Here is a 17,418-nt window from a genome sequence, read left to right as displayed (position 1 = left end):
CTAATATTCATGGATGTTGAACATGCATCGTAAAATTAACCAACATATCATTGATAACCAGCAGGTGGCAATATTGACATAAAACATAAGACCCATTGCGTTTCTGTTACTGGTGTGTTTATTCAGGTGGACTTAAAGAATATTTCATGTGTTTGCAGTCACATGCAAACACATTTTTTCTTCCCTTAAAAAAGAAAAGGAAAAAAAAGAGTCTGTAATATTTTCTGTTTATGTTTTTGAAATAAGTAATTAAATAATTAAATATTACAATTACCTGGACTTTTTTTTTCTTTTCTTTTCTTCTTTTTTTTTTTTTTTTACTTTATAATGTAATTAATTTCTGAGATGGCAAACCTGAATTGTCATCATCATTACTCCAGTCTTGGTGTCACATGATTATTCAGAAAATATTCTAATATGCTTATTTGGTGCTCAAGAAACATTTATTATTAAAACAGTAGTGCTGCTTGATAGTTTTGTAAACAAAAAAAGTGATACATTTGTAGGATTCATTGATGAATATAAAGAACAACTTTTATTTGAAATATAATTAATTAATTTTTGTACATGTATTTAAAGGTGCTGTAGGGAACTTTTGTAAAAAAATATTTTTTACATATTTATTAAACCTGTCATTATGTCCTGACAGTAGAATATGAGATAGATAATCTGTAAAAAAAATCAAGCTCCTCTGGCTCCTCCCAGTGGTCCTATTGCCATTTGCAGAAATCCATCGCTCCCGCTAAAAAATAATCAATCAGAGCTGCGGTCCGTAACTTTGTTTGTGTTCAAAATGTAGAAAAATGAACATAATAAGCGAGTACACCATGAATCCATTTTCCAAACCTTGTTTTTAGCTTGTCCTGAATCACTAGGGTGCACCTATAATAAGTGTTTATATTCGGACTATTTTAGATTGCTTCGGGGATACCGCGGCGGATTAACCCAGTACCTTTGTGATTCTTCATAGACATAAACAGAGAGAAGTAGTTCCGGCTACGATGTTCTTCCGCAAGACGCAAGCAGTTCTGTTTATTAACCGCTAGAGCGTCAAACTGAACTGAACAGTGGTGTATGAGAAAATTAACATTATCAAAAAAATGGAGGTATAAAGAAATAAAAGACATCTGAACAATTACTTGCTCCTCACCTTGCCAGCTTTCATTGCAGACACAGAGCTTTTCTCCGGTGAGGTCGCAGTATCCGCGGTCAGGACTGCCACAGTCATCCCAACAGTAGGGAATATCACAGGCCTCACCTTTCCAGTATCGCTCACACTCGCAGTAAACACTGCTGGAGATGGAGTTACCCGTTGTACACCTTCCATGACCTGAACAGTTATTAGGACAGGAGTTGATCCTGAAAAACACAGCAGGGGGAGAGGGATCAGGAATATACATTGATTATATAAACACATATATATATATATATAAAATTAAAGCATTGTGACTGTATAATCATACTCACGAATAAAAGATGTTGAATCCTGTAAGATTGTAAGCAGCATCACTGAAGAAGTGTAATAATGCGTATCCAGATGTGGTCACCACCTCAGGAATGGTTTCATTTCCTTTAGTCTCTGGGACAACCAGGCCACTGGACATGACAAGAGCAAGACACACAAGCATGACACACAACACACAAATGAGACAGGAAAGACTCCCTTTCTTTGTGTTCACATATTCCGCACAGCATGAGGACAGCTGTTGCTAAGCAAACAGCATCAGGAACAGGATAAATCTCCACTGCTTGCTCTTGACTGTGCAATAATCTACTAATAAGGAAGAGGATAAGCTCTCATTCAGTGCTTCAACACAACAAAGTGGACAACCACAGAGATGCAATGGACCAGACACTGCACACCAACACAAACACACACACTAAAGTACAAGCAGGTCATCTGAAAACAAGGTCTATGCCATTAAAAAGGCATAAGAGATAGCATCTGAGAGGAAGAAGAAAAGAAAAAGAGACAGGGAAAGGATGAAGAATACAGAGTGCAGCAAACAGACTGCTTTCATTTTTAATGTGGTACTTAACTTAGGTAGTTAGAAAGCATAGAGAGAATGACTTTATTGCATCATTCGCAGTGCTTTATAGACGTGGATGGTAACTAAAGAGTTCTTTTGGGGCGATTTGCACATTCAATTTTTTTGTAATCACTGGTGTGTGTTTTTTTTTTTTTTTTGCAGAATCAGGTGTAATTTATTTGTCACCAGCAATTCCAAAAAAATCAGCAGTAAATTTTGGAGATATGCACATTTCTCCTGCTATTTAGATTCCCTGCCATTTATTACTCTACACATTCCAGTCATTTTAATTAAAGCATTCATCATTCATTTCCTTAATGATTGCAAATGTGGCTAAATGATGATCTGGGAATAAACAACATTTAGTGGGCAAACAGAGGTTAACACCCTCGCTGTGTTTTCAGTTAAAAAAATTATTGTATTGCTAAGGGGAAAAAAGGCAAAGGTTCACACAAATGAAAGATTAGCAAACATTTTTTAGGCAAGCTTCATGGGTGACATAGTCTGATTTGATTATGAGATTCTATGCACTGTCTTAGGCCAATAAAATGCATTTATGTTTGACATGAATTGACGTTTGTATCTGCCGTGTCAGTTTGTGTGTATTAATGACTTTGATTCCAGTATCATTTACCTAAACACAGCAACCAAAGGTGCGTAAAGCGAGTCTCCATCAAAGACATACATGTGATCCCAACTGCACTCTGTGGCAAAATGGTTGAACCTCAACCTGAGCACAGCATTTGGGCTAAAATAAAAAAGCAGAAAATATATTATTTTTTAAAATAATGAATAACAAGGCAAATGTATTTGAACCAAAACATTTGTCACATAAATGTGTGTCACATAAATATATGAAAATCTAGCTCCAATCTTTTTTATTTCTTTGAACAAAAACATTTGGTAATAAATAAATATAAATAACAAAGACTGGAGATTAGTTTGACATCGTGGTACTCACTATCCTTCAATCAGCCAAGTGCATTTAGTCTTGTACTTGTAGTTAACTGGTCCATCAGTGAGCCATCCTGATGACTCTGTCAACCTGACAAAGAAAAATACATAGATCACTTGACATATCAAAAGGGCCTTGAAGACACCAATGTAAGAGGAAATATGGTACGCTATATATGTGAATTCAGACAGTTGTGCACATGTGCAAATATATTTTTATTCTCTAAGATAAACACCTATATAATAAAAAATAAATAAAACTATAGAAGAATGACATAACAATTGTAAAGACTTCAAAATATGCAATTATAGAATATGCAATATCAAACTATAAAATCAAATTGCAATACAAACATTTGGAGAGAAAAAAAAGGTGACTGAATGCTTTAAAATGTTTTGGAAACTCCTGTTTCCAAAGAGAAAAAGAAATTTTAAGCCTTCATAATTTAAGGTCCAGTGGAAAACAGAAAAAAAAATTTGTTGTTTAATCAAAGACAGTAAATTCTGCATCATATGTGCATGATGCCTCAGGGATTTCACACAAATACAGCCCAAAAAATATTTCAGGATCGTTGACTTTAAATTTAAAGATGTAAAGCAAAAAAAATAAAAAATTCAACAACAACAAGTACAGCACCTGTCCAAAAGTCATAGAGACGTGTCGCACAGTGGCTCAGTAAAAATAAATAAATACCTTGTCTATACTAGTAAAACTGATCGGAGTGGACAGAAAGTCTTTGAGGGAGAAAGTGAAGGCACCATCTAAATTAACAAATGATTTTATACACAATGTCAATATCCATAGAAACACCTAAACTAAGATTCTGGTGCGATTAATGGGTATATTTTCCCAGCACAATAATACATGAATAAAAATTCAAGCATTGATGAAGTGTGTGATATTAGGACTTCAGAAAACATTGGCAATAACTATTACTGACATCTGACATCTTGACTACACAGATGCCCAGTAAAATCCTCTACAATGTCACCATCATGAAACGCCATCCACGTGCACCAACAAACTAGCCATGTGACACTGGCACAACCACCTGCTCCTGATTCATCCTCTTTCCTCTCATTTTCCATCCCTCCTCCTCCAGCACAGAAACGAGGGTCATAATCCCAACGGATTGAAGCAAAATATACTCATTTGTCTGACAGTGGAGGAGGGCCAAGACCAGAATGTTAAGAGCCAGTCACAGCAACTGCACATCAATCAAAAGATCAGCTTATCCACCAAAAAAACATGTTTATCACACAAACAGCGCAAGAGGTGAAGATCACCAGCACAGCACCAGCCACAGTGAGTCAGAGCATAACGTAATGAACAACTGGCACAACAAATCACTCAATCCTAAATGCAGTGGCCACAGTGTTTTCTTCAGTAATGACCACAGAATTCAATACAAACATTATGACTTCTGTTTTGAGAATTCTATAGTAGTGAATCACCCATAACCCTTGTTTTGCAGTACAGCGGCTTCTTCATAACTGCCACCCATGGAACTCTGAAACTTTAGCAGGGGAAATCTTTTAGGAAAATATGAAAATATTTTTTTAAATGTTTTTAAATAAGCTATACTCTCAACCTCAATATAGACAAAAAACAGCACTGTCCATTCAAAAATAAAGATGTCTTGTAATACATAGCCTGAGTCTATTTAACCACAGTTTGCTTACTGTTTATATACTATAAAAATTAAAAATATGATTCATTTTAATGTATTTTAATACTGAGGTTTCACAAAAATAAATAACACATTTTCACTGTTCATAATATCTATGCAAAAAAGCCTGTCATCATGTCAATCACACACTGTGCTTGTGTTTGGACTGGGCCTGACTGTAGCGGGAGCTCAAATGGAGGACAGAAAGTGATTTTAGGTCTGAGCTGAGGCAGATGACTAGAGATACTCAGGTTAGCACAACAGGCATGCCACTATCAACAACAGACGTAAGTGAAAAAAGGGCATTTTCTGGTTGCTTTTGGAAAACAGCAACTTATGTTGAAGGTATCTTAGTCTATTGTCTATTGTCTATTATTGTCTATTATGACTTTAAAATAAATAAATAAAAATAGATGAAAAATAGAGTTCACCATCAACATCAGAAAATAAAAAAGGTTTCTGATTTCTCAAGGGTATGCATTGCATTGATATAGGAATGACAGTCTAAAATAATATGGCACAGTTGATGATTACCTTGATTAACAGGTAAAAAGGCAATAAAAGAAATAAAATGCATTAAACAGAAATATTTACAGTCCAAAAGGCTGCTACAACCTCTGATACAGTGCTTTCTAAAAGCATATAATTGATCTTACTGTGAACCATTCATCCATGAATATTTTTCTTTGGTAACACTTTTCCTTGTTACACGTACTGTAACTTGTACTTACTATTATAATAACAATAAAATATGCATAATTACATGCAAGTAACCCATTTATTTACAAACATGCAAAAAAACAGTAAACTTGTTATTGCACTACTGTCTGTTCATCCAGAATACTGAATAATCCATTTGCACACTGAAATATTTTCTATGCATTTTACTGTACATTGCACTAGTGTAAATGATGTTCATATGTTCCTAGTTTCTGCTTATAGTGTATATACACTTTTACATAATTCATCAGGGGTGCGTTTCCCAGAAGCATAGTTACTAACCTGTTAGAAACTTAGTTGGTTGGCAATGGGAAATTGTATTGCAACCAACAAAGTTGCTAATTTAGTTAGCAACTATGCTTTTGGGAAATGCACATATCTTTAGTACACATCTGTAGTACAAATCCTGCATAGTACACATATCTGTACATAAAGCTGATAGTATTTAAAATCTGTAAATAATGTCCATAATACTGCCTTATTTGTTTATTTATTGTACTTTTGTAACATACTGAAGACATACTTGTATATTCTGTATTTACTTCTTATTGCACTTCTGGTTAGATGCTAACTGCATTTTGTTGCCCTGTACCTGTTGTACATAAAGTTGAATCTAATCTAATCTAAGCCAAACCCTAATTTTAACTCTAACCATATAGTGAGTACAAACAGTTCATTAATATTACTCAGTACTTAAATGTATGATTACACTATAACAAGGAAACCTGTAACCTTTTTTTATTATTATTATTATATTTTTTATTGTATTTTTTTTTTTTTTTAAACCTGCATATTTCTCACAATAGGCTGCAATAACCTATGGATAGGTTTAAAGTTTTTACAAATTGGTATAGAAACAATTTTTGTTTTCAAATTTTTCTGAAATTGCTATAATTTTTACAATTAAAGGGATACTCCATCCCAAAATGAAAATGTTGTCATTAATCACTTACCCCCATGTCGTTCCAAAGCTTTGTTCGTCTTCGGAATACAATTTAAGACATTTTGGATGAAAACAGGGAGATTTGAGACTATCCATTAGACTGCCAAATAAATAACAGTGTCAAGGTCCAGGAAAGTATAAAAGCGTCATCAGAATAGTCCATCTGCCATCAGTGATTCAACCGTAACTTTATGAAGCAACAAGAACACTTTTTGTACACGAAGAAAACAACTATTCAACCATTCCTCTCCTCTGTGTCTCTCCAAACCATTGTAGCGCCATTTTGACAAATCTGAGCTGTACACAGGCGGCGTACGCTCTTCTGTATCAGTCGCACCACAAGACTACGTATTTTAAGTGTATTTATGCTTAGGTTTGAAAGACAACAGCGCATCAACATTTTCATCTTGCGCTGGAGTAACCCTTTAATAGCAATGAAAGAATAACACGATGAACAAAACAAAACATGAAATTAGGAGATGAAATAACATACTCCAAGGATTTTACAACGTTGAAAATAGTTTTTATTTTTTACAGTATACGTCACAATATAGAAGAAATGACATTGTTACATTGCAGATTTAAATAAAGAAGGATAGACATATAAAACCTGAAGCATTGTGTTTTATTAAAGGGGGGGTGAAATGCTATTTCATGCATACTGAGTTTTTTACACTGTTAAAGAGTTGGATTCCCATGTTAAACATGGACAAAATTTAAAAAATTAATTTGTACGTTTGAAGGAGTATTTTTGGAACATTATCCGGTATTTTGGAACCTGTATTTTCCGGTTTGTCACAAGTTTCGGAAAGCTTTTTCGAGTATGGCTCTGTGTGACGTTAGATGGAGCGGAATTTCCTTATATGGGTCCTGAGGGCACGTCTGCCGGAAGAGCGCGCGCTCCCGTATAGCAGAGCACTCAGAGCACAACAGACTTCACTGATCAGAGCGAGAGCGTCGCGAAATGTCACAAAAGAAGTGTGTTTTTGGTTGCCAGGGCAAGACAACCCTGCACAGATAACCAAAAAAAAAAAACAGCATTAAGGGACCAGTGGATGGAGTTTATTTTTACAGAGCATCAACGGAGTTGTGCAAGTGTTTTTGTTTGTTCCCTGCATTTCGAAGATGCTTGTTTTACAAACAAGGCCCAGTTTGACGACGGAGTTGCACATCGTTTATTTCTTAAGGATAATGCAGTGCCAACGAAAAAGGGTCAAGATCGTGTGTTGGAACCGCATGCGGTGAGTAAAACTGCTTCAAATATCTCTGTGTTGTTAACTTAGCTATCGGAGCGTAAGCACATCAAGTAAACAACATGCGATGTTGTCATCAAACTGCACTTTCCACATGTACAGCTTAAAAAAAAAAAAAAAAAGACGACATAAAGTGGAACTTAGTATATAAGCAAATATATACAGTTTTAGTACATACCACATAGAGACGTCGTTTGCTGATGCTGCTCTTGTTAAATTTCAGCCTCTGGATCTGTGTCACAGCTTCCACATGCTCTCAACGCAAAAGCCTACTCGCGCTCGTGATTCTTTAGCTCCGCCCACACGTCACGCCTCCAGCCTGTCATGTACCGGTACAGACTATCTTTCTCTTATGAATATAATAAAACTAAAGACTGTTTGGAGTTATGAAGGATGCAGTACTACTCTATAGGTACTCAAGATTAACAGGATATTGAGTGAAAACGAGCATTTCACCCCCCCTTTAATCTCCTCTCCTCCACTCAGTCATGTCATAAAATGTAACCTGCTTTCACTGCTGTCTGGGACAGGGCGGACTACCTGGATCTTCCTGAAATATTTCCTATCATCCAAGGTGACTTAGAGCACATTAATTACAAAGACTCGAGGCACTCAGAAACCGATGTATACTGGCTCATATAACATATTAAAACTTACTACGGTATTTTACCCCAAGCACATGTAACGATACAATAGTCTACAGCTGAACACACAACATTCTTTTAAACTGCAACCACATATACAGATGAATACCTCAAGAATAACTTGTGACTCCACCTCAACACCTGAACTCTCTGGAAAAAACAAAGGCCACTTTCAAACAGAAATCATTATTTAAACAACGAGGCCTTTAAACCATACATTAGAAATATGTAGCAACCCAAATAGATACTCTGACAACAAAATGGACGATATCAAACTTCAGTATCTCTGGGATAGTTTCAAATCTCCTTGGAGTCTCCTCACAATAGTTGAAATAGCTTTAATAACCATAACATTAATGTCTGTAAATGTCTTGAACTGCACAAGAAAGCCACAAACCCATGCTTATCAGAAAACAGTGCTTTATATGTCATTCTTTTTCTCCCAGTTATCCCAGGCACAAACATTTGCCAACTATTTAAAAATGGTTTTGTGTGCCCCAAACACAAACCACATCTGGCAAAAACAGACAAAATCAACTGAAGTTATTTCACCGCAAAGCCAGCTATGCAAAGAAGTCAACTGTGATGTGTTTGTTGGGAGTTTGGAATGAACATTGAAAGAAACAGACTGGTTAAAAAATTTACTTTTGTAAGAATGTGAATCTACCTAGGGCTGTGACGATAACCGCATTACCAAGGTAATTAGATGCCGACCGCAGTGTTGAGGTCATCACCAGCACTTCTTTTTTGTTTAGTTTTTTTGCATAGTTTTGCAAAGTTACATAAATGCTTATATCAAGAGCATGCTCACAGAAAACAACAGAGAACAAAACAGCGTTGGATGAAGTAGATTAGAGCCCTGCACGGGTCTCAAATATAGGCCCTAGCCAGTCTTTTTTTCCCCTTCTCCCAAAACAGCTTATATACTACTGTTTCAGTTATTAGAATTGTTCAGTTTTGTATGTAATGGAAAACTGATTATATTTCATTTTGTTTTTTTATAAAGCTAATTTAGAAAAACATTTGAAGCATTTTTTTTTGTTGTTAAATGTAAGTTTTTGTTTTTTAAAGTAATGACCAAGTGGCCAACGGCAGACAATGAGTTGATCATAGCCTATGTTTCTATCAAATTAGCCTTCTCAAATTATCACGACTTGCCTAAAATAGAACCTATAGATATAAAACAGTTCAAACATATTACAATGTTTGTTTAAACGTTTAACCTAGATAAATGTGCACTGTTAGGCGCATATCCAATCGTTTGTGCTGAGAGTGGAAGCTGCAGGACATGGCGCCAGGGCTATCACTTACTATTTTTTTCCAACAGTGGAAACAACTTAAAATAGGCAGTCATTTTTGCTCATAAAGGTAAGAGTAATACATCATTCCAAGCTGTAATGGTCTACTTTTGTTTGAGTACGCTCACAATATCAACAAAACTTCTGCTGTCTCTGGCTTGAACAGGGAATTGCCTCACAGGCATGTTAAAATATATAGAAAGCTTTAAACTACTACTTTAAAACAAAATATTTCAAATCGAAAAAAATAAACTATTTCATTGTGTAAGCTGTGCATTTCTCTCTATAGCATCAGTTCTCAATTCCAGTCCTTGTACCCCACTGCTCTGCATATTTTGCACGTCTCTCTTTGTTAACACACCTAATTTAGATAATCAGCTTGTCAGAAGTGAACTCCGTATATGAACTGTGTTCCCATTGTTCATTGCTCCCTACGTCTGAAGCTCTAAGAGAAACATACAAAATGTGCAGAGCAGTGGGGCGCGACGACGGGAATTGAGAACCGCTGCTCTAAAGCCACATCCAAAGAGGAGATGGCGAGTCATTTTTTTTTTCATCACCATAATTATCCATAAAATATAAAAATAAGGAAAGGCCTAAAACAGTCCCGATTAAAATTTGTGTTTATCGCGACACCCCTACTCAGGTCTGAGCGCTCATGTACAATGCACAGTCAAGTTAAATCAAGTCAAGACACCTTTATTATATAGCGCTTTAAACAAAATACATTGCGTCAAAGCAACTGAACAACATTCATTAGGAAAACAGTGTGTCAATAATGTAAAATGACAGTGCGTACAGCCATACATCTGCAAACGCCACCGTCCTATGTTCAAGGGGCTGCTGAAAAAACAGGCCCGGCCCGAGGGGTGTAAAAAAGTCAGGGCCTGTCGGTACCAGGCTGAAATTCAGGGCTCAGGCTCGATTCCCTCTTCTTTCAAAAGTTGCCAGAAAATATATAACTATATGCACTACGAGCTACGAGAGTGTATTCAGTGCGGCTGGCAACATCACCCTGTTAAGATCTTTGTTGAAACCAGACAAAGTGAACATGGTGGTTTTCCAGGCATTAAACTTCAAAAATGAAAAATAAAGCAGAAGGACTTGCCAATTCATTTAAGCGGCCCAGTAGTTTATCAGTGATGTTCCTGATGTTCCCTTATGTTGCACTTTTAAAAAAAAAACTGTAATCAGAAAAAAGTTCCACTTCATAAATGTTGTTATAAATGTAGCCTTGTTAAGTTAAATAATATTAATGGTAATTTGCTGTTAAATGTTGAAAAACTATTCCATAATTCCTATTAAACTCAAAAGATATTGAAAAATCAAAGTTGAAATAAATTTTATTTTATTTAAATATTGTAAATATAATTTGCTGTTTTAATAATAAAGAAGACAGACTGCTTTATTATTATTCATTTACAAGCTGCATGCATTCATAAGTCATTACATTTCCTTGGGGGAGGAGAGAGGGACGGGGGTTGCAATTAACCGCCAAAGTGCGGTGATCTGTTGTGTTTTCACCACAGTAAAATCCCATACCATCATACAAAAAAGAATTAGCATGACCAAAATCCTGTAATACTAATGAAATATTAGTGCAGGGTTACACCTAACAACGAAACCCTTGAGATACGCATTCAAACAAATACATATAGATAAATGCTCAAACTATGCAACAAATGTGTATGCAATATTGATTAAGACAAAAGGCCTAGTGAATGTCCATCAGCAGGGGATGATCTCATCTTCAAGACAATGCAGAGTCCAAATGTGAGCTATAAAAGCACTACTGTTACACTACAACAGCACTGCCATTCTAAATGGAGGCTATGTCACTCTTACAAGAGGTGATGGGACTATTCTTAGAATGTGTTTATTGTAGGATGCGAACTGTTGAATTAAATGAGCACTTGGAGACACAACATTTTCATTTTTGTGGTTAACAAGTGTCTGATATGCCCTGTACCACATCGTAATTGTTTTTATTAGTGAAACTCTTGCCAGCTCTAGCAACATTAAATCCTTTGAAGCATTTATGTTAAGAGAGACAAATATGTTTTCTAAAAATATCACTTATTCCTTTCTTTACAAATCCTTCCAGTTTTTCTGTGGGTGGAGTTTTTCTGAAATATGGTTTGGGTTGTTCCACTCCGGTAATAGTATAAATTAAACAGTCACTAAATATCTTACTTGTCTAATTTTATTGGTCAGATTCACAACACAACATTTCATGTTGCCCACACACCACATGATTTTAGCCCTGGTTATCGAGATCGCCAACCAGTGTTGGTCATAGGCTTTGTTGCGTTACTCTTTCTTCTTTTTTTATTTACTAAAATTATTCAGTGAAGAGAATGATTCATTCATTTTCTTTTGTTGTTAATTAACATTCGATTACAGAGAGCAACAGGTTTTTTAGACGGTTTTTGTGTCCCACAGCAGCAGCAGTAGCAGGCCCATCAGCGCAGCTGAACAGTTCTGCGTTTAAATGCACACAATAGGCTTAAGCTTGTCACAAAGCACCGGCAAAAGTAATTACCATAAATGTAACAGGGAGAAATAGTAAGGAAATATAGATGTGCCTTTAGAGAGCATTGCATCTTTACAGATTATGATTATATTGAAAGAGTTTGTTTTAGATTAGTTTAATTTCGTTTAGTTGTAATTTAAAGCTTTCTATAGCTATATTTATCATGTCTGTGAGGCATGTTTTTGCTGAATTTTGGTTCATTTTTGTACTCCTGTTAAAGACGAGATGGCTGAAAGCACATGATGTTTGGTTTCTTTATTTAATAAAAGCACAACGTTTTGTTGATATTGTGAATGCACACAAATAAAAGTGGACTTTTTGCAGTTACGAATGATTACTGCATGTTTACCTTTATTAGCAAAAATGACTGAAAAAAAATGCAAGTGATCACGCTGTCACCTCCTTGGCCTGCAAAGCGTCTCCGCACAAACTGTTGGTCAAGTCATGATAATTTGAGAAGGCTAAATTGATCAAACATATATTAGGCTCACTGTCTGCCACTGGCCGATTGGTCGTCACTTAAAATATATATATATATATATATATATATTAACAAATAAAAGACGCTGAGGCCCATGCAGAGGTCTAGTTTGAGGACCCTATACAAAATTTACATACTTTGCATATAAGGAGGAATATGTGAAAATCGGTTCTCATTCATGTCAATCGTTTCAGGCAAATCAGTTCTCATTCATGTGAGTGATGATTGCTATGTGTGAACTATCACAGGCAAGACCTGAGAGATGCACTGCAGATGCCCATGAGATATTTACGTTATGTCTGCCATACACTACACAACTTGTAAAGTCTTTGAATCACTGTTCTTTTCATACCCAACTGTCTGTCATCGCCAATGTCAATTCCAGCACAGGACTTGGATTGCAGAAAGGGAATTCTGAAAATGTGAAATGCAACCACCCTTTCTACAATACTAAATAAATCCTGCATATAGATGAAATATATCCACTTTGTGTGTTTTGCACATACAACAGAGGCACTGTAGAGACCTTACAATGAAAGAACTGGTCATTTTTCTTAAATAACCTTGACCTGCTGGCACTGTCCTTCATTAAAAATGAAAAATCACTCATGCTTAGAGACAATGGGGGCAGCAAGGGCAGAGATTGATATTTGTAGGTCTCTGACGTATAGTCACGGCTCGTCGATTTCCCACCATCCACTCATTCATCTACTGAGCCGGGGATGAAAACCCCACTGGCTTTTACATTACAACCACAATAAGGTCAGGAGAAAGTTAATAGAACTTCACAACGGCCAAGCCTTAAATGGTACTTCAATGCTCGTCTACAATGCCTCAGAGCTTGATGTGAAAGATCAGAGCATGAGGGTCTCATGACTGAAGACACATTTAAATATAGATCAAAGCATGAAAAAGTGCATCTTTCAGAAACCCAGACAGAGTTGTTTTAGGGGCTCTTTTAATACTGCAGTGTATTTGACAGCAACTTGCTTGCTAAAGGATTCATATAAGGGAAGAGCTATTGCACACTGCAGACTGAATAAATCACATTCTTTTCCCCAATAAAGAGCTATGCTTTTTGATGGTCAGGTTTGACAGTTCAACCTCATGACCTAAAATAAAAAATAAAAAATGGAACTGGCATTTGAGTTTGGAGAAGAAACACACCCAACCCATACTTCCTGAGAAAACTTGTGAAATTATATTTATATTCTCTGCCTGATCTTCCATTTGTGCTACTCATTCATCAACTCATTACTGGCATGAATCAACCATTGTACATTTTATAAATAACATTTTATAGTTGGCAACTGCTTCCTCTATGGCAAGGGTGAGGAACGATGATCCTGCACTTGTAAAAATGTATTGTGATTTTAACAGTAAAAACGTATAAAAATGCTACAGTAAAAACCTGTTGACTGGTTAACAGTAAGTTTCCATACTATGTTCGGTGAATAAATGTATTTAAAATACTTTTAAAAATACGTTTTTTGTAAGTGAAAAAGAAATTGACACTCCCAGTATTCCCTGCATGACGCTTCATAATTGATGTTGTTGCTTTTTTATATATATATATTTTTTTTCTTTTTTTTTCTTATCAGTTGTGTATATTAGTGTTTAATCTTACATCTAATGTTGGTAAATTATTGTTTATTGCATTATTTCAGTATCATGTGTGTCACCATGATGGTGTTTATTGTTTGTGTGAATGACACTGTGCAGTATGCACCTTGTATATATAAGTAGTGCCCTCCTCAGCTCGTAGAAAATCTGTTCGTGACGAGCTTTGGTTCATCATGTGACTCTCATCACCACCAGTTTTTGGTGGTTATCAGTGCATTACAATGGTTCAAAACAGATAAAAGTACTTCATTATGTTGGTTTACTCACATTACATCAGTTAATTACATTTTTTTTTTATTGTGAATAAAAGTTAAGTCTGTAAAAGCTACAATTTTGGTACTATATGTTTTACTGTAAAGTTTTGGCAACCACAGCTGCTGGTATTTTAAAGTAAATGTCACAGATTTTTTTAGTGGAGGGCCACTATCCTGCAGAGTTTAGTTCCAACCCTGAAAACAAAACCTACCTGTATCCTTCAGACCTTGATTAACTTGTTCAGGTGTGTTTGTTTAAGGTTGGAGCTAAACTCTGGAAAAACTCTACCCAGAAAATATGTCAATATGCTAGCTTACTAGTGATGGCCGATTCGTGAACGAATCGTTCAATTTAACCGGTTCTTCTTAGTGAACCGGTTGAACCAGTTCACCAAATCGAACTAAATCGTTTGAAATGGTTCACGTCTCCAATAAGCATAAATCCACAAATTACTTAAGCTGTTAACTTTTTTAACGTGACTGACACTCCCTCTGAGTCAGAATAAACCAATATCCCGGGGTAATCCATTTACTCAAAGAGTACACTGAATGAAATGCTGTGAAGACCGAACTGAAGATGAACACCGAGCCGCCAGATAATGAACGAACAATGCCCACTGATGGAACAGTTCTCGTTCTCGAGTCAAGAAATGGTTGCTTCGGTTTTCGGATCACCAGTACACTCAACCGAGAATCGTTTCTGTCGGACGCGTCCGATTTGAGAACCGATGAGCTGATTCTCGTTCTCGAGTCAAGAACCGGTTGCTTCGGTTTTCGGATCACCAGTACACTCAACCGAGAATCGTTTCTGTCGGACACGTCCGAATTGAGAACCGATGAACTGATGATACTGCGCATGCGTGTAATTTTTGTAAGTATTTTGTTAAACATCGGAAAGTGTGATAAAATAACTATATTTTATTTAGATTTTTTTTTTTTTTTTTAGATTAATGTTTCCAATCTGTATATTGTATATAATGTATAGGCCAAATGGGTTTTCAGGGAAGTCAGACAATAATTAAGACTCTAAAGACTCTTATGTTTAATAGGAATAAGGGATGATTTATGAGATATCTGTACTGTATTTTTAGTTAATGATGACACATTCACAAAATGAGTTTGTAGTAAACAGAAAACGAACACGAGTAGAGCAGCTGATGAAACTGAACTGCAGCACGTGCCGGTTAGAGCGATTCTCGTTCTCGAGTCAAGAACCGGTTGCATAGGTTTTTGGATCATCAGTACACTCAACCGAGAATCGTTTCTGTCGGACGCGTCCGAATTGAGAACCGATGAACTGATGATACTGCGCATGCGCGATTCAGCGTGAAGCCAACTGACTCACAGCATGTCTGAACCGAAGGGATTCTTTTGGTGATTGATTCTGATTCTGTACTAGTAATGTTATGAGCATTTCAAGGGTATATTCGAGCATATTTGAGGGCATATGAGGGTATTTCGAGGGCTTGGATGAAGGGCAATCTGGCGAAACGTAAGTTCATTTAATAACAAATACATCGCAATGGATTATGTTTAGTAATTGGATCATGCGCTGATGACACCTAATTTATTTACTTTATATCTTCAAGACTTAAATCCTCATATGCACATTATTGCTGTTACTGTATTTAGGTGTTGTTGCAAAATTCAAATGTAAACTTTTCATGATTCTGAGGTTTTTAACTGACTAAAGTTATGATTACTGACTTTATATATTTGAATGTTGATAGACGTGACGCCATTACGTCATCGCCAATGACGTCATTACGTCGAGCGTAAAAGAACCGATGAACCGTTTTTTCAACCGGTTTATTGAATCGAACCGTCCGAAAGAACCGGTTCGCGGAAAAGAATCGAACTTCCCATCACTATAGCTTACAGGAAGAGTTCACCCAAAAAATTTAATTCTCTTTAAAAATTAAAATAATCTTTACTGTCCCTCATGTCATTCCAAACTTGCATGACTTTCTTTATTCTGTGGAGATATTTTGACAAATTCAAACTGTTTTGGTTACCACTGGCTTCGACACTGTATGAACAAAAACACTGACACACTTCTTAAAATATCACAGACAGAAGTACTACAGAAGAAAGAAAGTAACACAGGTTTGGAACAACTGCATGAAGACTGCATCCAAAAGCACACATTATTTTGAATAAGTGCTTATTGCTTACATTGCAAAAGTAAAAAAGAAAAAAAAGAAAAAAGAAATCTATATAGTATGAATGTGATTACTATAAATGAAATCAGATGTACTTGAGTCATGTTGTCACTGTCATGTGACCTATAATGTCTGTTGCTTTGTTTTACTGTCACACACAAGAATTCTCTCCCATACGCTCATGTGATGGTAGAGTATCCCTTTGATGTGCTCTACAGAATATTACGAAAAACCATAAGTCATCTGGGTCCTGCGAATTCCAACATGCTGCTCTTTTTCTATTTAGTTTTTTACCTACTATAAAGTAGTGAAGTATTCATATTCGGATGAAGCCAGTGTGAATCAATTATGACAAAATTCATTTATTTTTGGGTGCCTTTAAGATGTTAACATGGCAAGAGAAGCTCTGCACTGGTGCTGTGAACAAAGCCATAAGATTAACAGTTTAAGCACATACTGTACAATATCGAAAGCAGTCTGCTATCATACAGTTTGATTCACAAGTTCTGAAGAAGCTGTCACAATTACTTCATGATGTTTCCCCCCCCCAGAAGAACCAAGGTCTAAAGTAGTCAGTAATGTCTTGGACAGAGCACCGCCTTGCTGACAATTGAGAACCACTGGTTTAACAGTCATTTCCAGCAATAATACATAATAGAAAGATAATTTCAATGCTGATGTGTGAAGAGTAGCAATACAGTTAAAAGACAGAAAGGCATTGTTTGTGTGAATATTAAATGTGGTACATTTACTAGGACAATTAATCTAGCAATTATACAACACTTTTGCCCCAGTGACTGGGGTTCCATTATTTGATCTTCTGCTGGGAAAAGCAGTTCCCATCAGCCAAAAT

At 36.1% G+C, this 17,418-nt stretch overlaps 1 protein-coding gene across 2 annotated transcripts in view; it reads right to left on the bottom strand.

The window, feature by feature from the left end:
• The window catches only part of atrnl1a (attractin-like 1a), a 300,556-nt gene that overhangs the window by 268,963 nt on the left and 14,175 nt on the right, over positions 1 to 17,418 (bottom strand). For both annotated transcript variants that reach the window (XM_026224245.1, XM_026224246.1), the window contains exons 2-5: positions 2,992 to 3,075; positions 2,665 to 2,778; positions 1,468 to 1,596; positions 1,151 to 1,359 (exon numbers count right to left, since the gene is read on the bottom strand). In XM_026224245.1, the coding sequence (XP_026080030.1) occupies positions 1,151 to 1,359; positions 1,468 to 1,596; positions 2,665 to 2,778; positions 2,992 to 3,075 (536 nt within the window). The remainder of the gene's footprint in view (positions 1 to 1,150; positions 1,360 to 1,467; positions 1,597 to 2,664; positions 2,779 to 2,991; positions 3,076 to 17,418) is intronic.

This window comes from Carassius auratus, chromosome 38 (assembly GCF_003368295.1).
Source record: "Carassius auratus strain Wakin chromosome 38, ASM336829v1, whole genome shotgun sequence".
NCBI classification, from domain to species: Eukaryota; Metazoa; Chordata; class Actinopteri; order Cypriniformes; family Cyprinidae; genus Carassius; species Carassius auratus.
The sequence above is the reverse complement of the archived record's forward strand: the minus strand, read 5'-3'. Positions and strand labels throughout refer to the sequence as shown.